The sequence below is a fragment of the Dunckerocampus dactyliophorus genome, chromosome 19, assembly GCF_027744805.1.
Source record: "Dunckerocampus dactyliophorus isolate RoL2022-P2 chromosome 19, RoL_Ddac_1.1, whole genome shotgun sequence".
NCBI lineage: Eukaryota > Metazoa > Chordata > Actinopteri > Syngnathiformes > Syngnathidae > Dunckerocampus > Dunckerocampus dactyliophorus.
Window position 1 is genome coordinate 18,055,949 of NC_072837.1, and position 23,048 is coordinate 18,078,996.

Genomic DNA, 23,048 nt, shown 5'->3' on the forward strand with positions numbered 1-23,048 from the left:
CAAATGGTCTTTGAATGCACCACATGTACACAACTGGCTAGCCGTGTAGAGGAGCATAAAAAACAATTATTTAATTTAAAAAAAATTATTCCCTGGTCGGCACTCTTTTGTTATTCCTAACAACAGCAAAAACATGGTTGAATACGGCTTATTATTAGTTAAACAAATATGCATATTTAAGCAAATTGTACTTATTCTTGGCCTAAATTAAGCATTTTCAAACACAAGAAAGGCTAAGTGAACTAAAATAAAAATACACGGCAGAAGAAGCATTGTAATTGTGACTGTAGCACCTGTATTCTACATTGTTGGGTGTGACAGTCACTAAGGTTCCCTAGGGAATACATTTACTGTGACACTGCTCCAGCAGGAGTCTTATTTACTGTTATTGTGTCTACTATATTGGGTAATACGAGTGTAAAGCCATTTAAAGCCACCAATCCAATCCAATCCAATCCACTTTATTTATATAGCACATTTTATAAACACTGTTTCCAAAGTGCTGCACAGACTAGCAAAACCATAAATAATAAGTAAATAAAGGAATGTCAATGTAAATAATAAGTAAAAATTACGACAATAAAAACTAAAAGATCACCATTAAGGCATATGCTGATACTTGCTTTATAACGCCCCATTGCAGCATCCAGCCTATAGCGATCGCCTCCTGCTCACTTTCCCTTCACAAAGCCAAAACAAGCATGGCTGCCGTGTGGGACTTACCCGTCGTTGTGAGAGTGATATAAGTTTTCCACCCTACAAAACATGGCACGGAAAAGTGGCATTTGGGGGGCGGGCACTTGACAAGTGGTGAGTTATTGAGGCTCGCGATGTGGTCATCGGTCGAGCGGCGGCTAATGTAGCGCCCGCGTGTGCGGGAGGCGACAAACAGCAAAACCCACCGTCAAATCGCAGCAAACCACGCACACGGGAGGCGACAAGCGGCTACCACCAGCAAGTAAAAAAGAAAGTCAAATATGTTTTTTTCTAAATTTTATGGTTCCCCTTTCATATCATATAGCCCAGGGGTCACCAACGTGAGCCCCCCACGACCACACGAGGCGCCTGCAAGTCTGCTTTTCATTCAGGTTTTCAGTTAATGTGAGAACACTAGGAAGAAATGCATTCTGAAACCAGCATTTTGTTTATGTTCTGGTAAAACAAAGCATATTCGCTTTGTTTGGCGTGAAATATAAGCTATGAAACTGACCATTTTCGTTCAAAGTAGCTCTGTTGGTGACCTCTGATATAGCCAATAATACATTTTAAAATGTACACGTGATTGGTTTCATGGATGATTGGTATCGGCAGCATAAAACGCTGATGGGAGCATCCCTAGGTAATACAAATGTAAAGGTGACTATATGGCTGTTATTTCATGACTTGTGGGCTCCAATCATGTCAAGAAACGTATTTAAAAGGTTGTAAACAGGTTTTCTGCCTTGTAGCTAAAGATACAGTAGCTAAAAGATACAGTATTTCATGTGCAAACTTGTATTATAAATCACAAATCTTGGCCTTAATATTGGCCTTAAAAATGTAGTATTATAGTTCCATGAAGTTTCATGCTAAAAATAATCCACTTGTGTGTATCTTGCTACACATATTTAGTGTATTTATCATTGATTAAATGCTAATCCACAAAGTGAACCAGTGTTTGGCAGTTGTCCATCATGTTGTACTGCTCATTACTGCCACCTACAAGATTGGGGTGGAATAACCGCTAATAACGGCTACTTGGTGCTAGTTGAAATTTACAAGGAACCTACGTACAGTATATGTAACAACAGAACTCAACAGGATTAAAAAAGCATCTGGACAGTCATATGTTGCATATCGTGTAGTTGTAGCTGTTTGGCATTGTTGTTGAGCCTTGGCAGAGGTCTGCACTCTCCTGAGAATGTTCTTGTTCTTGTACAACTTTCAAAATGGCCGTGAGATGTTATCAGCATAAGTTTATTTCCCGAAAACACATTACAGATGTTGGCATGCGGCTCATTTCCTGTATTTACGTGCCGGGCTTGACTGCTACAAACGACTTTTTTGCTCGCATGGCTCCCTGGATGTCATCCTCGGCTGGACACCCCTGACCTCGACCCGTATAACCCCACAAGCCTGACTGCTAGAAATAACTCCCAAGGGGGTCCTCAGATGTTTCTCCCGACCGTGGTGGTCCTTTGCGAGTCCAACCTTTGGCCTGTTGACATGGTCACACACAGTTCTGGTGGTGTTTACATTCTCTCAAAGCAAGACCGCCTGCAATGGCGTTCAGTGTCTTCACTGTCGGCTTCAGCTAACGAATCATACCGTGAACCAGTATCTGGTCACAAGCGGTTCGAGTCAATCGACCCTTACAGACAAGCATCCACGTGGTCTGTTCATTAGAGCTTTTTAAAGCCGATTAGGGTGTGTTATTTTACTAGTCTATAGGATGGATGTACTGTACGTAGAGTAGTTAGTGTACAGCTTGTATAGCTTGTGTGAATATTTAGTGTGTAATTGTTATCTAAGACTGCCTTAATCCGCTTGGGCATGGAATGGAGCAGAGCAACGCAGGTTGTTACTGGAATCCTCCATGATGGCATCACTGGTGGAGACTGTGGGTGTCAGACACCTCCCTTCTTTTCTTCCTTCCGCTTGAGGATGCCCCACAGGTGCTCACCTTCACCTTCACCTTCCTGAGCAAGGTGATTGGCATCTTGGAGGTGCGTTTGGGCTCCTTATTGTGTCGGAAAACTACCATGCGGCCCAGTTTCTGCTTCAGAATGTCACAGTACATGCTGGAATTCCTGTCCCCCAGTGCAGACAGCCCACCATGCTTGACTGTTGTAATCTCGGGGCTTTCAATCGATCGCAACTGGACTGTTCAGGTTGTCTTGGAAGACATTTCGCCTCTCATCCGAGGAGGCTTCATCAGTTCATGCTCAAAGACAAGGTGGGACACACACCAGCCAGACTAGATAGGACAGCTCTAGTCTAGAGGGGCCAAACGATGATTGTTGGCGGGCTTGTATCCTAACGCTCGGAATTTGACACCACTAAAGAGCCAACCATTCCTGTCTCCTCCAGGACCCGCCTCCTCCTTCACAGGATAAATAGATTGGATCTTGCACAAGCCTCTCAGACTAGAGCTGTCCTATCGAATCTGACCAGTGTGTGTCCCACCTTGTCTTTGAGCATGAACTGATGAAGCCTCCTCGGATGAGAGTCCTTGAACATGATGAAGCTTGCTCGGATGAGATCAAGATCAAGATCAAGAGAGTTTTATTGTCATGTGCATAGTAAAACAGCAGTTATACCATGCAATGAAAATCTTATTCTGTTCATTCTCCCAAGAAAAGAAAGAAAACATATATACCAATAAATTAAGCAACAACAACAGAAGAGACATTAATACAAGTAAATAATACAAATAAATAAATAAATAAATAAATAAAGTGCTATGAGTGTGTGCGTGTGTTGCGTGCGGCGTGTGCGAGTGCTTCGTTGAGGAGCCTGATGGCCTGTGGGTAAAAGCTGTTTGCCAGCCTTGTGGTCCTGGACTTCAAACTCCTGTAGCGTCTGCCTGACCGTAGGAGTGTGAATAATGAGTGTTGTGGATGTGTACTGTCCTTGATGAGGTTGTGTGTTCTGCGTAGGACTCTAGATTTATAAATGTCTTGCAGTGAGGGGAGGGCTGCCCCAACAATGTTCTGTGAGGTCTTGATCACCCGCTGGAGTGCCTTCCTATCACGTGTTGTACAGTTACCGTACCAAACAGTGATGGAGGCGGTAAGGACACTTTCGATAGTGCATCTGTAGAAGCAACTCAGGATTGTGGTGGGCATGCCAAATTTCCTCAGTCTTCCTCCAGGACCCGCCTCCTCCTTCACAGGATAAATAGATTGGATCTTGCACAAGCCTCTCAGACTAGAGCTGTCCTATCGAATCTGAGAGGTGAAACGTCTTCTAAGACAACCTGAAGAGTCCAGTTGCAACCGATTGAATGCCCTAAGAATGTCAGAGTACATGAATTCATGTTTCCCCTCGGTGAACCGCAGGTCCCCCACTGCCGGCAGCACTCGTGCAGCTCCAGACAATGACACCACCAATGACACCCTTCGTACTCTGCTTTGCTTGCCTTATTTAGCTACAGAAGAGGGTCGAATGTTGTATTTGCATACATACTGTATGTGAATATGTTTACACATTCAAATGTACACATAAATAATTTCTTGGCTGTCATATGTGCAAATAATTCAGTCTATTAGATTTTCATCCTTTGCTCTCCCCCTATGTTTTTTTGTTTTGCATATCTTGAATGAATTATGATTCATCGTACATACTGCAAGTGTGCACTTATAAAACACACACACCATCGCTGACGTCTCTGAGCGAGCTTCAATCTTTCTGTCAGCATCCTCCCTGTGGGATGCATTGATTTTCTTGGGATCTTCCTGTAAGTAGTGTGTTCACATCACTTTACACAACACCACTTGTTTCATCTCACTCACTGTCCGAACACCTTTTTTTTAGATTTATCTTTTGAATCTTTCTGTCTTATTTCATTCTCTCTGTTAAAAAAAAAAAAAGCAGGCAAGTGTATTCTAAAACAACACACTACAAGTTTTCGGGCTGATTTAATCATGAATAAGTGTAAATGTAAGCTTCTTCTCTTTTTTTTTTAATCCATCACATTGAAGATGGACTGTGACAAACACCCACACTTACTTGGAGTAAAGAAATGCACAGCAGTGAAGGACAAATGCCCCACTCTCCTCTCTCCACATTCCCTGCACTCCATCGCTATGGTTACACTGATGCGGGTTACCGTGGCAGCCAAATTAACCTCACTCAGGCAGCAAAGAAGTGTGTGTCTGACACAAGCTGTGATGCTCAAGAGTCAAAAGTTGCTATTTGTAGACGGGATGCTGCTCATGATGGGGTCGCTCTTTTTTTTTTTTGGAATATACGGGAAGAGATGATGAGACCGTCACGGCATCAGTGATTATGTGAAGAAGATTATGATCTTCTATTACAGTCGTCTCTTGCAATATCGCGGTCTGGTTATCGCTCCCTTGCTGTATGGCATGATCATGATTGCTGTTTGGTGGTGGACTATGGTCTATTATTAGTCAAAACATATTGAAATGCAAGTGATATGTAGTATTCTGGCCACTAGGCAGCAGTAATGGTACATGGATGAGACGTCCATCCTCATTACTAGGGATGTCCGATAATATCGGCTCATCGCTATCATGGGACACCAACATTGGCATAAAAATGTAACATCAGTTGATGTCCTTATCAGGTTTTTCCCAAAAATAAAAACCGATAATAAAAAACTGCTGTATATATAGGCCAATAGGCTCGCATACTTGCCGTCATTGAGGCATCCAGCGGCACCAATACGTGGAAATACTTTGTCACATCCTGCATTATTCCTCGCAGTTGGAACTGGGCTTGATATGTTGAGACCACGGGCGTGGGTGTACCTCAGACGTTAGCGCCGGCATGGTCTCGTTGTCACTTTTGTCAGTCGACATTTTTACCCACGTCGAGGGTCACCAAATGTGGTTCACAACGAGACAGTAGTTGAGGTAGGTGGCACCAATCAGTTGACTCTCCACTCATCTCAACAACAAGCAAGCGGTTCTTTAGCAACAGCTGAGTGGCTACAACAACCTCATGACCCGGAAACGGCAGTACACTTGGTAGATAGATAGATAAATACTTTATTAATCTCCAAGAGAAATGTCTAAAATGTCTATATTGTGGGTCACCACAATGTGTTAAATTCCATGACAGGAGATATGTGATGTTACATATATCGGTATCGGTTGATATCGGAATTGGTTATTGGCCAAAAAGCCAATATCGGACAGTCCTACTTATTATATTACCCTATCTTGCACACCATGTAGCCAGCCATGGATGCAGAGTGAAGAAAGGTTCTCCTCCCATTCCATGTGGAAGTGGTACGTTTGTGGCTTCTTACTTTGTCCTTCTTCCCACTCTGTTTGAAACCTTTTCTTAAGTTTAGAAGAAATACATTTGAGGCTAACTGGTTATCTAGCTAGCTTGTTAGCTCTCTAGCTTGGTCACACTTTACAATAAGGAACACAAAAATACAATAGTTACTGAGGAACTAATGCAGAATTAATGAACTCATGTGGAACTAATGACTAAGGCACATAAATTGAGACTAGTTACTGAGGAACTAATCAACTAATGAGGAACTAATGAGTACAGTTGTTACTGAGGAACTAAGGCACATAAATTTAGAGTAGTTACTGAGGAACTAATGAAGAACTAATGAGTAGTGGTTAGGGTTAAGTAGGTTCGTTCCTCATTAACTACTGTCATTTTGTGTACCTTATTGTGAAGTGTTACCCTCTAGCTTGCTAGCTTGTGGCCATCTAGAGCATAATAGATAATAGATAATAATAATAGCGCAATCGGGTGTAAACAATGAATAATAGGAGTGTAATGGTGACTATAGGGGTGTTATTTCATGTCTACAGGGCTCTAATGTTAAAAACTGTATTTACAATCGAATCGAATGGTTTTTATTTCTAATACTGAAACCAATCATTTCATATATAATAAAACAAATTAAATATACAAATGACTGGTCAAAATGTGTAAAGATAAATGTTAAAACAATTATGTGTGAAGAATAAATGGATACAACCGTGATAAATTCAATGTAGGAATTTATTGCACTATAAATATATTGTAAAATATGGTAAATGTTTATTAAATATGAATATATTTTGCATTATTGCGGTATAGTTTAACTCCTGTGATGTGTACTAAATTATTAGAATTCTTAGCGTTTACCAAATACAAATGTGATATTGATTTATTTTATTTTTTTATCGTGGGATTGCTTCGGTTCTCTTGTATTGTCTTTGAATGTGCAGGAAGCACGGCAAGAGAAATGAACTGAGTCGGTCCACATGATGAGATGAGGCGACAAAGCGAGGAAGTGATGTGACGAGGTGAGCAGCTTCAGGTGCAAAAGAAAATCACAAAGCACAACTTCCTTTCCTTGGGTTCAATTTAAATGTGCACACGTTCATGCACGCCGTTATCCCTCCCGGGATTTACTCAGACTTCTTAGTCGTAATCCCATTTCTCAATAATCCAGCCCCCCTCAATCCATCCCTCCTCTCTCCGCAGCATAGACCAAATGAATGAAGAAATGTAGGTTAGGTGCTCTCTGCCGGAGTCGCAGCCATTCATGTTGTTGGACTTTTGCTGTCGTTGTTGTGGATTTACGCTCATAAAACGCCATGGACCGGTGTCGCTTAAAACCACACCCAGCGACACCTGGGTAAGGACGCCTCGTTGTGCACATTACAGCCTTTATAATTGACACACATTTTTGTTTGAGTTTTGTTAATGGCAGACAGTAATGAGGAGTGACTTCATTCGAGTAAACATGCAGTATGTAGGAGTGTATCACAGTTCATTTGTACTGTAGTAGCGCACTAAAAGATTGCTAGTTTGGGTTCTGGTGATGTCATGCAGAGAAAAATTCACCGCGGTTTATTCTGTCTCAGTGCTTCCAGGAGCACTTTTTATGTACGTGCAGTCCAGTCAGGACGTGGAAAACAAGCCCAACAGAGTCAGCTGATGTGTTTCGCTGCCGCTAAGTATAGCACCAGCTCACCGGTGCTTCCAGACCAGCACACATGCGACCTGCTGCTCTCCATTTAAAACTAACTTTTTCCCCCAAGAGATTGCATACAGAAAAATGTAAGGACTGTAAGGAATGTACTTTGACACATTTTATGCATTAAAGCTGCTCAAAGCAATCCAGTGTGGGCTAATACAGTATATGCTAAGCTATCTGAACAAAGCATCCATATCTTAGCCTTGTTAGCTGACAAACCAAATGAGTGCAGAATTAGTCTGTCGTCATCGCAGTTTGTGGCTCGTCTGCTAAAAGACAGACGTTTTTACACTTTGTGTGATCATGATGTATACGACAACTATCTTAATGCTGTCCAAACCCGAGTTACCCCGGGTGTGCACCTCCACCTGGCTACTCTATTTAAAGGGTTAAATCTCTTGCGTTGGGGGCGAGACCTCTAAATCAGGGGCAGGGGAACTCACCCAGGCATTCACAGCCTGCCGTGCAGAGACGGCCCTCTTCCGTCCAGATCAAGCACAACAGAGTAACCCATTTATATTGGACTCAACGCTGAATCCTCTGCTTTAAAGCTGCTTCCCGCCTTCGGTTTGTTGCTCTTGTTAAAGACCTGAGATGATTTAATCATCTGTTAGCCATCAGAAGGACCTGCTAGATTTTTAATATAAATGGAACAACTTAAAAAAAAAGAATAATCTTAACAAAACTGCATACTCTTTTTATCCAAGAAGACTCTTTTGAAAGAAAAAGAGTTTAATATGTTTTTTTTAAATATATCAAGCACATATAAGCAGATGCACACCTTTTTAATAAAAAAACATTTAAAAAGTGGTACAGATCCAGATAAAAGTGACAATTGAGGCATTTTTCCCCTCAGTTTCTTAGAAGATCATGAATGTTATCATGCCAAAATTCAGATATGAACTTACAGTCTTGGCGGAGGTCTGTGCTCAACTGAGGGCCAACCTACTACTAGTACATGTTTTTGCTACTCTTCCACTCCTGAACCTCTGCACACAAAAGGGTGAAAATTTGTCAAAGCATGCACCCGTACTGTATGGCCTGTGCTATTATTTCTCTGACAAAAACGCCACATGGTGGCGCTGTTATCAAGCCCCATAAATTGGATTGACTTGGAATTTGTCACATTTGCTGTCTACAAAACGGCCACTGTAACGTTTGAGTGTTCTGCCCCATCACTATGAAATTTGTTACACAGCTGGGGGGGACTGGCAAGCACATGTGTGGCAAATGTTAGCAACATTGGTTGGAAAACATGGCCGCCATCAAGCAAAAGGTTTTCTGTAAATCATTCAGCATTTGCCTGATTCTGAAACATTGAGGGTATCTGTATTACATGTACGCTAGCATGTTGACCCAAAGGAGCACCACAAATGTCACGTGTAAAAAGGTCAGTAGACTTGTAGCGACATAGTCACCTTCGCTTGTTTCCTCTCCTTCCTCTCCTTAGGTCGTCCTGCAGAATCTGCTGATGTGCATGGTCTGCTTCTACTCCCTCTACTACACGGTGGTCAGCCTCTGCATCGGCCTGCTCAGGTAGCCCGACACTGGAACTCCGTGGTCTCTTCCCGACGTTTTAGCGTGCGCTAATTCAATTACGTGTCTGCTGTACAGGGTTCACGAGATCAACAGCCTTTTGGCGCCGTTTGACTACACAATGCAACCGTCATGGCAGAATCCCAAATACCTGGGTGAGCATCTTCCTCTTCTTTTCCTCCTCTTCCCTAATTGGCTGCAGTGTCTCACTCTAACACTCTCTGTCTACCATCTAGTGGGCGTCATCTCCACGGAGGTCACCTATGTGTTGGGTGGGCTGGTGTTCGCCTGGATAGTGGAGGAGTGGGTGTGGGACTACGCCATCACTGTCACCCTGCTGCACGTGGCCATGACTGTAGCTGGTGAACACACACATGCACACACACACACACACGCACACGCACAAACGCACTACAAGATTAGTGAGGCCCGGGTGCCATTTGCAGCCTGTGGCTGTTTTTTTATTGTACCGCAGCACATTATATAAAAAATGGAATTTGACAAAAAAAAAAAAGGAAAAATCTGCAATTTTTCAAGAATAACATTGTAATAATATGTATGAGGAAAATGACATGATAAAGGTTGAAATATGAAGGAAAGACTTGTTTTAAAGTCATATTATGAAAAACACAACAACAAATAAAGTTGTAATTTTTGGAAAATTAGGTTGTGGAAAAAGTTTTAATGTTACGAGAATAAAGTCGAAATATTATGGCAATAAAGTCATAATTATGATCAAATAAAATGTATAAAAAGAAAGTTTAAATCGTTTTACAAATTAAAAAAACAGCAGAAAAGGAGAAAAAATAGTTGTGATTTTTTTGAGAATTCAATTCAAAATATTAAGAGAAAAAAGAATACAAATAAAGAATAAAATCATAATATTATAAGGAAAAAAAAAACATTTTTCATTACCAAAGAAATATTAAAGATTTTTTATCCAAATATGAGAAACAAAAAAAAACATTATGTTGGTGAAAAAGTTATTATACTGTGGGAATTAAAGTCATAATATTACAAAAAGAAAATTTACGAAGATTGTTTAAGAAGAAAGTTTAAATATTTGGAAAGTTAAAAAAAAATCGACAGCAAAAATGGAAAGAAAAGAGCGAAGAGCGAAGCTGATAGTAATAATAGGCTTTTTCACCTACAATACCGAACGTATATCACAAAGCTAAGATGCAGTTTTTTTAAAATATACACAGTATCACTAGTTAGCATATGTACTGCTTTAGAAAATATCAAAGTGGCTAAGTTGCACCCTTTCATGTTTTACTATGTGGCCCTCGCTCGTTTGGACACCCCCGGATGAGCCCAGTGATCCATGCACGCTATGAAACCTAAAAGCAATGTCAATGCTGGTTCACACTTCTTCCATATCAAAGCAACGCCCATCATGAGCTTCGCCACTGTTGCCATGTTTCATTTTCTTGCTGAAAATCCCAATACTTCTAAACTATGAAGTATAATAACTTTAAAATGCATCACTTCATATCAAATAAGAAACACTATTTTTTTCATTTTTTTGTAATAATAATTCAAAAAATGTTTCATTTAAAATAAAATAAACACTTTTTTCATGTATTGTAATAATTTAAAAAATGTTTCACTTAAAATAAAAAAGTAATAAATAAGTTTGTTATTGTTTTTTTTATTTTTAGTGAAACTTTATTATTATTATTATGGTTGTTATTATTATTATTATTATACGCAATAGTTTAGAAGTATTGGGATTTTCAGCAAGATTGATTGTTTGATGAAAAAATGTCGCCAGTGTTCCTGGTAATAATTACTACATATTCCAAATGGATGCCTTGTTAATTAATAGCAAAGAAAAATATTGGTAATTCAAATAATAACGCAAATAATTATTATAATAATAGTTGAAATTGTCAAAGAAAGTAACAACATAATATTCATATATAGCAAAATTCTAGTTTAATATCATATTAATTTAGTTAAATAATTATTTTTTTGTCTTTTATAATAAAAAAACAAGTTGTATTTGAAAAAGTAACCAACAGGAACACTGGCTACATTTTATTTTTTATCAACCACACAAAAAAATGAATCAACAAAAGGCACGTTTCCCTCATGAAATGTCACATTTTCACCATCATTTTTGCAGTGATGTCAGATTTCCCGTCGACGGAGCACTGGTGGATCGCACTGGGTGAGCTTTCCCCACGTTCTTAAAGGGGGCCCTACCCTACCTTTGCAACTTTTCAGACTTAAGTCTGTTTTTAAAATGTTGTATTCTTGTTCTACAAGATACGGAAGTGCCGTATCGTGAGGTTGGTGCGTTTTGAAGTTAGCCCCGATTTCATTTTTATGCCACTTCTAATTCCCGTGAGCGGGGTCGGCAAACTTCACAAGCCAACCGTCGACCCCTGACCAATGGCAACAGAGTAGGCGTGGTCAGGGGAGGAGCGTTTCGGCCAAGAGGAGAAGCATGCAGATTTCCCGTGTACACAGCTTGAGGTTTCTGGAGTATTTCATGAAAATAAATTTGACTACAGTGCCCCAAATGAGCAGAATAGGACCCCTTTAACAGATTTCACATCCCTCCTCCCTTCCTTCATGATTGCATTTAGCGCTTCTTCTTCTCCGTAGGCTCAGGCCTGGTGATGATGATATTCGGAGGACAGCTACTGGCCTACAAACTCTTCAGGAGCAACTTTGTCTATCCGGCTGAGCTGCAGAACTTCTGATGATGACGACGACGACTTGCTTAAATGTGGAATAGTACCCCCTCTTGTACAAATAACCCGATATTTTATTACATACATTTCTATATTTTATTATTCTGTACAGATCCGTTGTTTTTGTATTGTTTAACTACATGCTTTAGTAGGGTATGACAGTATACGCCTACAACATGTAGGTGTGTGTTATATGAGGATTGACCATTTGTACACACAAATGTTTTGGGATATTTGTTCTATAGATGCGGAAGGTCCATCCTCACTGTGCTGTGTACGTTAGTTTGGTGTGCATTAAATACCAACTGCAATGACATGCTGTTTTTGTGTGGGTTTTGCTAACAACTAATACGATGGTTCTCAAACTTTTGCACCAAGTACTTCAAAAAGATGTTTGCTTATTGTCGTTTTTGCAACCTCATGTTTTAGCTTTGAAAATGCGGTCACAATTGGCTTGTGGCGTATGAGCTGAGTCAAAATGTGTATTTGTACAATTCATGTGTTTCATGTGTCTAATGTCCTGAGTACCAGTGGATGTACTCAGCATACCACTTGTCGTGCTGGTTTAATGATCATCATAAAGCAGTATCCCAAGTACAAATATACATACAACCAAAGATAAAGCCACATTTTCAGGGGAAATCCCCACTCAATATAGGAACACAAATGTAAATGAAATCTTCATGATCAAACACTCTTCATGCACAAAATAATCACCAAATGTACTTATTTCTTATATAAGGCACATGGTGGTGATGGAATTGTCGGCTCTTTTTAGAGAGCCGGTTCGTTTGGCTCCGCTCGCTAAAAAGAACCGGCTCTTACGGCGCCTCAGATTTTTTTTTTGTCTTAAATTGGAATTTATTACCAAATTATCTGTGAAGGACAAAAGAGACCTCCATGTAACCTTCCTCGACTTGGCTAATGCCTTTGGATCAGTTCCCCACAACCTCCTCTGGGAATCCTTCAACTTCTTCCACGTTCCATTATCCAACACTGCTCTCATGAAAGCTGACTTTGAAGACCCACAATTGTGCTTCACAACAGCCGACTACACAACATCATGGCAGCGTCTGAAGTAGGCATCATGGCAGGCTGCACAGTCGCACACCTGGCATTCACAATGGCCATGGAAATCATCATCAGGGCCTCTAGATGGGTGGTGGGAGGTGAGCCAACAAAAAACGGTACCCGCCTTCCACCTATCCGAGCATTCACGGATGACATGACCACGCTGACCACTACTGCAGCACGCACCAGGCGACTACTTGGAAAGCTGCAGGAGAATGAAAATCAAGCCAAATCACAAAGTCACGAAGCATCTCAATTGTCGAGGGAGAGCTTAAGAACGTGAGGTTCTGCACTGGTGACGACCCAATCCCCATGCTGTCAGACCCAATCGCAGGGACAAAGACCAGGTGCAGGTATTAAGGCAGGACATCAGCACCAGTCTGGACACCATCAACAAGACAATGCTGCCAGGGAAGCTCAAACTCTAGTGCCTACAATTTGGACGTTCGCCATTTCAAAGAGCCAGCTCTTAGCGCCGATTTGTTCGCGACCGACACATCATTAGCACGCAGAGCAATAAACAACTTCATGTCTCCTTTCTGCTCTGTTCTCCTTGCACCGCGGCGTTCAGGGACACTTGTGAATGTGTGTGTTAGGTGTGTTTTTCGTTTTTATTCACGTACCCCCATTGTAAATTATACATCCCCACAAGCATTTATATATTTTAAACAGGTGGATGTTTTTGCGCTTTTTAATGCAACTTTCAATGACACAGTAATTTTTTCAAAATGATGCCATTCCAAAGGCATCATGGCCGCCAAGCTACGTCACGTGACTCACATGTCCAGTGAGGAGTATGGAAGGTTAACCAACAAGTGTCCAAAAAAATATAGATTTTTTTCGGCTATCTACGACTTTCTAACATCATTTGTCCGCTGACAACATGGCGACAAACGGATTACAAGAGAGTTTTCTGTGGCGCTCGCTGGCCGGAAATCGAAATCTGGTGAGTTGTCAGCTGGCTAGTATTAGCCATATGGTTATTCGCGAACTAGCCGCTAAATACTAACGGAAGTGGTTGTTACTCGTCACAAAGCCTTGTGGCTAGCTAGTTTTTTTATTAGCTATCTCAACAATGTTTGAATTTAGCTTCTGAAGTTACTTATATTTCAGAGTTATGACTAATGTTTTAGTTCTGTAGATAGTGTTACATTCATTTTTTTGGAATTAGTTGTGATGGCTGTATTTAAGCTGCCACTCATAGCAAACGTTACTGTATTTCCTAAACAGGATGCATAGGCAACATATTAAAAACTACCTCATTGGAGTTTAAGTAAAAATACATGAAAATAGTAGTAAAATGACATGATGGAAGTGGTCCGGCAGAGCTAAATATTCATCATAATCCTAATTACCGTTTCAGAAAATCAGCAACAGTCAACACATAGTGGCTGTGAAGAGAATATAGTTGTGTTGAAATTGGTGTCTAATTGTTTGAAAATGGTCCCAGAGTCCATTCGAGCAACTCCGCCAGCAGATGAAAGACATCCTGGGAAACGGAGGCATCCTGAAAGAGGTGGTCCACCCAGGAGAAGGCCCACCTGTGCCCCAAAATGCTTCAGTGTTGAGTAGCTACATATCTTTCTTACTTCTTTACCGCACTTTTTAAATGATTGTGCATCAAAACTTCCGTTCTGTCCCACACAGTCCATTACTCCGGCTTCCTGGAATATTCCGACCGGCCGTTTGAGACCACCACTCACTTGAAGTACCCGCCCATGATGAAGCTGGGCCAAGGTTGGAGAATGATGCAAGTGAAAAAAGGTAAAAATGGTTAACAGGCGGCCATTTAAACAGACGTGACGCTGGCCGGAATGGAGTTCGGCCTGCTGACCATGCGGAAAGGAGAGTTCTCCCGCTTCCTGCTTCAGCCTTGCTACGCCTACGGGGAACTGGGCTGTCCTCCGCTCATCCCGGCCGCCTCCCCGGTTTTGTTTGAAATCCAGATCCTCGACATATTCAATTCTGGCCAAGTGGATGACTTTGTCACACTGAGTCCGGTATGGAGATTCACTATATCAAGTACTTGATTTCCATCAATGAAAACTTTTTTTCTTTCAGGAGGAGCAGAACACATTTTCTCTGTCCAAACTGAAGGAAGTGGTCAACACGCTGCGCAGCTTCGGCAACAGATGCTTTAGGCAGAATCGCTACGAGAAAGCCAAAGAGCGCTACAAGCAGGTGAAAGTCTGAAGATGTTTAGCGAAGCCTCACGATGTCATGGAAGCCCGCAACTGCTGCAAAGAACAATATTTTTCTCACCTTAGGTGCTCATAAACAGGCTCCTGTGACAAATATCACTGCTCGAACATCATTTTTTTCCAAACATCATTAAAATTAGGTGTATGACAATTATCCGGCCGATATGAGAGAATTACGATGTCATACCAACATCCATCATCCCTCTTCTATGCCGCTTATCCTCACTAGGGTTGGGGGTACACTGGAGCCTATCCCAGCTGATTTTGGGTGCGAGGCAGGTTACACCCCATCAAGCGCTCCTTTTCTCATTTTCTCTGCCTGTGATGTTCACGGCCTGTCGTCACCTCACTCTCACTTGTCAACAAACATTCATTTTCCAAGGAAGACATTTCGCGTGCTAATTTTACCAAATGCTCCGCTGAAAAAAACGCTTGAGCACACCTTATCAGCCACCTGAAATGGCAGCGCCACGGCGTTTGAAAAGTGAAGAAGGTTTGCCAGAGACCTCCATGGCGTCGCACTGGCTGCTCAGGGCATGTGCCCGGATACAGTGTACTTTGTTAGTTCCTCTAACCTCCAGGTGTGCACAAACTACACTTAAATCTAAATTTAAACAGTAGACATAAAGTTATTGGTACCATATTGGTCTTGAAAAGCAGAAAGTGATTGGACATCGGTTTGAAAAAGAAAGATCGTACATCTCTAATAAAAACGTCACTTTTGCAAAAAGTCCACTTTGTTCATGTTAGAAGTGTTTGCTGATGGACGCTGCTCGGACGACAGGCGGTGGTGTTGTTAGGCAACCGGGTCCAGCAGAGCGATGCGGAGGCCAAGGAGCTCCAGGGGGCGTTGCTGCCTCTCTACCTGAACCTGTCCCTCACGGAGCTGCGTCTGGAGAACCAGCTGAAAGCTCTGAAATACGCCAACAAAGCTTTGGATGTGGACTCCGGCAGCACCAAGGCTCTTTTCCGCTGTGGTCAGGTCAGACTTGAAACCTCTCCGGTCAACGGTAAAAAGCAAACTCCAAGCAAATCAGTTGTTAAGAGCACTGTCGTCCTTGGCAGGCCTATCTGGAGCTGCAAGACTACGAGAAGGCTCACGATTGCCTCGTCGAGGCCCAAAGCAGGAAGCCGTTTGACTGCGACATCAACAACTTGCTGAAGAAAGTCACCATGTAAGAGCTGGTGTCACATGTTGACCCACACAGACAGACCTCAACCTTTCCATTGCTTTGTGATGCAGAGCCTACAAAGACAGCTTGGACAAAGAGAAAGACATGTACGCCAAGATGTTTCAAGGCTTAAAGGGACAAACGCAAATGTAGACACAAATGGTACCGCTTTACTGCTTTTTAACATCCTGCTCGTTGAATCGTGCTTAAGATGTGTGTCTTTTGCAGTGGATCCAAGCCATTGACGAGCCACTGCAATTGCTGAGTCACAAAGTTTGTGGACTTTTTTGTTCATCTCATCACAATGATTGTGTTATTTTGTGCCATGAAGTGCATTGTTTTTGTTGTTTCTTCACCTCATGATGCATATATTATGTTATTATGTTTGGCACACCAATTGTGATTTTGTCAAAAACACAAATACAAGTCTGAATTTGGCGTAAGCGTATCTGCCAGGTAATTGTTGTAATACCAGTTGCGACCACAAAGGGGAGCACTTGTGCAGCGAGTAAAGTCCTAATGCAACGTGTAGTGTAATATTGTTTGCAATGGTGCGGAGCTGCATTGGATCATACTGAAGTGTTTCCAATATTTTTGATTGACTTAAGAGCTTCATGGGAGGGGCAAAACCTTAGAAACAGCACCAACTCCCAGTTCATCAAAGCAGTGCTGCACTGCGTTTTGCTTCCTAATGACAGTGAATGGATGGAAGCACAAAGTTTAAAGAAATGGAAGAAGCAGAAGGAAAGGATGGGGGGAAATAGAAGGGATGAAATGGGATCAGAAAGGGGGAGGGGCAAGCAGGGAAGCAGGACAATCTGATTGACCTCTCAGGCTAATCGACTTGGGTGTGTGTGTGTGTGTGTGTTAACATCATCCTCAAGCACATGGTGATCTTCTCAGTAGAGAGACTGTTTGGTTGGACACACGCAGACGTTATGGTCTCCAGACTGCCTTTTTACCGTCACCTCAGGTAAGGAAGACAAGTCTTAATAATGCAACTTGTATTTATAGTATTTTAATCTAGTACTTGCCTGTCAGCATTTAAGTGTAATTATAACTAGCAGGACCTACGTATATAAATTTAGCCCGCGATAAGCGATTTTAAAGGGACCGTATGCAACCTGCTCCGAGACCAAAAAATATAACTTTTTTTGTCCAAAATCTGTATTTTTCACAATGTCATAACATTTTTGGGAAATTTTGGTCCGGCCCCAGTAAAATAACTGTCATTCCTGGCTGCCACTCACGTCTGTCGGTATTCACATAGATGTCCCTAGCACATACACACACAAAAGCAATTTACATTCATGTTGTTACGATAATGTTAATAGCTAAACTTTGTCAAATCGCTATCATTGGCTGGCAACAAACGTAACCGGTGCGTGTGTCATGTGGACGGATATAAAGCTTGCAGTGCAATCATCCCTTGCAATATCGTGGTTTGATTACTGCTCTCTCACTATATCGCGGTTTTTCAAAAATGAATAAATGAACACAGTTTTGCAGTTGAATATGGCCTATTATTAAAAATAAAATGTGTATTTAAGCAAATTGTACTTATTCTTGGCCTCAATCAAGCATTTTCAAGCATAAAAATGGCTAAAGGAGCTAACTCAATGAACTAAAATACAAATATAAGGCAGAAAAAGCATTGTAATTGTGAATCTAGTACTGTATTCTACATTAGGCCACCAGGTGTCGGTGTTCGATGAGACAGGCACTGTCACGAAAAGGTTCCCTAGGGAACACGTTTACTCTGACGCTGCTCAAGCAGGAGTTTTATGTACGCCTTACATGGCTTATTTTGTCTACTATATTGGGTAATACTTCCTTTCCTTTAAAACTGAAAGGAAAGGAAGTACGCTGTCCAGGAAAAAGCAACAAGGAACTGTAAACATGTGAGTCTATGTTATCTTATTTATTTCAAATGTTTTATTTTCTCTGATTATATCTACCATATTGGGTAATACAAATGTAAATGTGACTGTAGGGGTGTTATTTAATGTCTTGAGAGCTCTAATAATGTTAAAACCCGTATTTAGAAGATCGTAAACAGGTTTTCTATGCCATAAGTACGAACATTTTCCATTTATTAATAACGAATCCTGCCTCGCGGAAATCAACTTACCACGGTTGCATCTGGAACCAATTAACCGTGATCAACAAGGGATGAGTGCACGTTCGATTGTTGGCGCCCTCTAGGGAGCTGGAGGACCCCACTGCATGCAGTGCCTTTTCACTCAGTCGCCCGATTGTGATGAAGCATGTTGGTGACGCAATGTAGCTGCGACCTGCTAAATTGAGAGCGACAAGCTGCACCGCATCCATGTAAGAAGCAAACAGGAGAAGCTGGTGAAAAAGACACCTCACCCCCAAAACTGTAAAACCGCACATTTTGGAGTGGCCTTTTATTGTAGCCAGCCTAGTGCTCACTAACACAGATGTGTGGACAATATTTGAGAGAAATAGGCTTTTGTCTACATAGAAAAGGTTTTACTCTTTGAATCTTTGAATTCAGCTCATGAAGGATGGGAGCAAAAACTACATTTCAATTTATATTTTTGTTGAGTTTGCAATATGGATTTTGGGCAATAGCGCCCAAGTTGTACCATAATTCTCCTTCCCTCTGAAGTAAATATACCCGTTTCTTGAGGTGTGGTGCCGTTTGCAGCAGTTATGGACATTTCTTTTGTTTTGCTTGGCTGGCTGACACATCCTTGTTCATTCTGTCACTGTGTTATGGGAAGTCTGTGTCCCAAATGTTCAAGGAGTGTCTTTTAAAATGCGGATGATTCCTCTCACTCTTTACCTAATATGGATGTGAACACCGCCACCAGGCATTTTTCATGTCCACTTAATAACCTCATAAACTACTTTGGATTCCTAGCCACAAACATGTGCCAGAACCCCCCCATCTTTTTTTAATTAGGTTTCTCTGAACTTCAGTTAATGTTACCAAAACATTACTGAAGCATACTCATAGTGTAGTTTATTCTTAGAATCTTTGTTTTAAGGTGATATACCATAACTGAAGAAGAATGTTTCATATTGATCAACTAGCAAGAAAGTGTGAATACTCTGAAAACAAATCCAAAGTCTGAGATTGGCTGGCAACCACTCCAGGGTGTACCCCGCCTCTCGTCCAAAGTCAGCTGGGATAGGCGCCAGCATACCCCGCGACCCTAATTCGTTTTAGCGGCATAGAAAATGTAAGTAGTTTTCTTTAATTTGTGAATGTTTGGTTGTCGAACGTAGGAAAATCTGAGCAGACCCAAATGCGCCACTTTAAACCACGTGACGAATGCTACCCTAAAGTTCATTGGTCAGACGTGGTTAAGTAGCCCCAGGAAGAAAATACAAGGGAAACTTCGTTACCAAAAAATAGTTAAGTACTTTATAACATTTCATACGTTGCGTGTATTTTATCCCGTTTATGTACATTAATAAGACATAATCTGACGTTTTATGGCCTGAGTTTGTAACACAATCGGAACAAGCACAGAAATCCGGGGAAACCCAAATGCATCGCTTTTAAACCACGTGAGACTAAGACCCGCGTTTATTGGTCAGATGCGTTTAGTGCGGAAGTAACGACAGGAAGAAAATACAAGGCAAAGCTCAAATTCCACATAGTTTTATTTGGGAGTGAGTCCTATATTACGTATTTATTAGGTCTATAAAATATGTATTTATAAAACGCGATCTGTTATTTTATGCCCCGAATTTAGAGCGGAGACGGCAAAAATAACTTTTAATGTCCAACTAGAAAGTTTCATTTCGTGGTCAACAGAGGACGCCATCACCTTAAAACGGTGCCCTATGCTTCCAGCCAATGAGGTCGTTGTTTTCCACCGGCGGTCCAGCCCCTACGCTCAATGTCCAACCCATGCCGTGATGACACACTTTTATTCTAGTGCAACACAAGGACGGAGGGAATGGAAAGTTTCTGTTCGTTTGGGATCACTATGAGTCGGTAGCGTACGTGTAGATGGAGGGTCGTGTGGCACACAGCAGCGTGCGGTCACCGGACGTCATATTGTTGGTAAAATAGAAGGGCGAACAGGAGGGGAAACATGAGTCGGCAGCAGCAGCAGCAGTCCCAGGGAGTGGTCTTGACGGGTTACCACAGCAACGCAGAACTCTTGACCAAACCTGGACTGTGTGTGCCGTGTCCATCAGGCCAGGAGCACCACCACCCCCCTGCGGCCAGGTGGGACACCTGCATGTGTGCTTTGTGCGATAACAATCACATGAAACGTCACAGCTAAAGTGTTGTTCTCCTCAGATGTGTGTCATCATGAATGAGTCATGCAAGTACTAACAAGTTAACTGCAGACTTCTTAAAGTTGCAAGCCAGCAAATGCATGCCTGTAGCCCTGCCCACTGCCTTGGGTTATGTTTTTTTGTTGTTGTGGTCCACTTTGTACCTTTCTAATCATCACCAACTTGTTATTCATGCCCTCGTTTTGCAAAGTAGATAATTTATAGTGCAAGAACACTTTGTAACAGCAGGAGCTGGGCCAAAACATTAGGCACACATGGACACTGTAGAGCAGGGATATGAAACTGGCGGCCCACGGGCCAGGAATGACTGCAGACATGATCTGTGAGTTAATTTCAAAACTTGAGGGGGCACTTATGTAGTTTTTTTTGCGGCAGATTCCTAAAACACCAAAGCGCGCTCATGTAGATAATCTTTGAACAACCAACAGCAACTACGGCAATCAAAGTCCCACTATTTGACAGGAGCTCTCTGATGCTTTTTGTTGTTTTTTTAAGAAACTGGCTAGCTTGTCATACAGAGGAAAACAACTCACATTTTTGCAGGATGTCCTTAAAAGTGCTTACGAAGTGAAGTAAAATATCACGGGTATGGCAGAGCATTGCTTTGATGTGAAAGAGAAAATAAGATTAATCATGAATAAGAACTTGGGTCAGTTATGTGCTATTATTATGTATGTATTTCTGTTATTATTTTTTCTTATTATTATCATCTCTTATTATTTATTATTTTTCTTGGAGATGATTAAGCATCGATCTATCTATCTATCTACAGTATCTATCTATCTATCTATCTATCTATCTATCTATCTATCTATCTACCTACCTACCTCCTTACCTACCTACCTACCTACCTACCTACCTACCTACCTGCCTGCCTACCTATCTACCTATCTATCTATCTATCCATCTATCCATCTATCCATCTATCCATCTATCCATCTATCCATCTATCCATCTATCCATCTATCCATCTATCCATCTATCTATCTATCCATCCATCTATCCATCCATCCATCTATCCATCTATCCATCTAAGCAGGTCCAAAGTCATGTGTGAGGCTGTTGGGTTAAAGCGGTAATGAGTAACAATCAGCCAGTGTGTGCATGATAGGCAATATTACGCAGAAGCGTGATGCATTGCAAACAAGATTCCATCAGAGTTAAGATACACTGTTTTACGTCTCAACAACAACTTCTTTTTACACTTGAGATGACATGTTGACAATGTTACAATGTCATACGATGGTGACAGTTTGACCCAGGAGCAGATTATTTTGATTTCCTATGGGAGGGTTAAGTTAAAGGAAAAGTGCACTTTTGTTTTGGAAGTTTGCCCATCATCCCTATATGAGACATGAACACACACGTCTTTCTCTTTTCTGTGTATTCGAAAGATATAAAAACAGCTCAAAAGAGGTAGCTAAGAATGCACGTAATGGGACGCACCTATACCGCCTTTGAAGCCTTCTGGGAAAAAAAAAAACTCCAAAAAGCGCCAACAAGGCTCCATGTCCATAACATGACCTGCATATTAACCAAGCTACAGCGACATTGGTGTTATTATCGTTATTATCATTGTTACGCCAAAGAACTAGTTTACTAGGGTAGTGACACCTTGCCACACCACACTGACTGGCTATTAGCTGGCTAGCAACTAGCTTCACCACACACTCGCTCACAATGCCTCAGGCTACCACTGAACGGTAACGCTTCATGTTTGAGCTGCTGTGACCGCTGCTGTGCTTATGAGTTTGGAAAGGTTAACACTAGGTGTATCGTTCCTTTCTATGTTGCAATGTGAAATCAATGCTCCCAGAAAGGAAGGTCCGCTAATGCTTAAAATGACCAAAACAGGGCTAAATTACTGTAAGTATTACATGTTATCAGGAATGTACCTTGTTACTACATGCTCATAGCATGGAATAGGTGTGTCCCATTACGTGCATTAATTATCTGCCTCTTTTTGTCTGTTTTTATATCTTTACAATGCACAGAAAAGAGAAAGACGTGTGTTCATGTCTTACATAAGAATTTTGGATGATGGGAAAAATTTAAAAAAGGGCACTTTTTAAGTAGTTGGAATGCTTACAGGCATGGCCAAAAACATTTGCATCTTTGGCTTGCCAACATATTTGGCCATGACTGCATGTTTCTCAATTCATTCATGAATGTGTTGTGTTCCGCTTTTTTTTGGAGGTCATAGCTCATTGTTTGCATCACATGACGACGCTGACAATAAAAGGGGAACGCTCATAACTCAAACCTGAAGCTGTAGGAAACACCGAGCAGGAACTAAGTTTGTGTGGAAACGACGACCGTACAGACCGTACTCTTTTATTTATAACCAGCTTGTTTACATGCTGGGTACGTGCGTGCATGTGGGCGTGTGTGTGTGTGTTGCATGTTGAGATCAACACGC

General features: G+C 41.5%; 2 protein-coding genes across 14 annotated transcripts in view; both read left to right on the forward strand.

Moving 5' to 3' along the window:
• Positions 1 to 12,212, forward strand: part of tmem244 (transmembrane protein 244) — a 49,130-nt gene extending 36,918 nt beyond the window's left edge. The window contains exons 5-11 of the mRNA XM_054761274.1: positions 6,906 to 6,983; positions 7,165 to 7,318; positions 9,111 to 9,196; positions 9,275 to 9,351; positions 9,433 to 9,558; positions 11,325 to 11,369; positions 11,810 to 12,212. Of these exons, the coding sequence (XP_054617249.1) occupies positions 7,226 to 7,318; positions 9,111 to 9,196; positions 9,275 to 9,351; positions 9,433 to 9,558; positions 11,325 to 11,369; positions 11,810 to 11,907 (525 nt within the window). The 5' untranslated portion in view covers positions 6,906 to 6,983; positions 7,165 to 7,225 and the 3' untranslated portion in view covers positions 11,908 to 12,212. The remainder of the gene's footprint in view (positions 1 to 6,905; positions 6,984 to 7,164; positions 7,319 to 9,110; positions 9,197 to 9,274; positions 9,352 to 9,432; positions 9,559 to 11,324; positions 11,370 to 11,809) is intronic.
• A 133-nt stretch (positions 12,213 to 12,345) lies between these two features.
• arhgap18 (Rho GTPase activating protein 18) overlaps positions 12,346 to 23,048 on the forward strand; it is a 30,085-nt gene continuing 19,382 nt past the window's right edge. The window contains exons 1-10 of one of the 13 annotated variants that reach the window (XR_008566880.1): positions 12,346 to 13,915; positions 14,420 to 14,537; positions 14,617 to 14,706; positions 14,767 to 14,969; positions 15,031 to 15,150; positions 15,921 to 16,152; positions 16,236 to 16,345; positions 16,414 to 16,504; positions 16,571 to 16,615; positions 17,227 to 17,315. Coding sequence is in view for 6 of the 13 variants with exons in the window: in XM_054761267.1 (XP_054617242.1) it covers positions 20,419 to 20,555 (137 nt within the window). In the remaining 7 variants the exon portion in view is untranslated. Of the gene's footprint in view, positions 13,916 to 13,991; positions 14,538 to 14,616; positions 14,707 to 14,766; positions 14,970 to 15,030; positions 15,151 to 15,920; positions 16,153 to 16,235; positions 16,346 to 16,413; positions 16,505 to 16,570; positions 16,616 to 17,177; positions 17,316 to 19,481; positions 20,556 to 23,048 lie in introns of those variants that run through there. The other 12 variants (XR_008566877.1, XR_008566879.1, XR_008566881.1 and 9 more) reach the window with 12 other exon arrangements.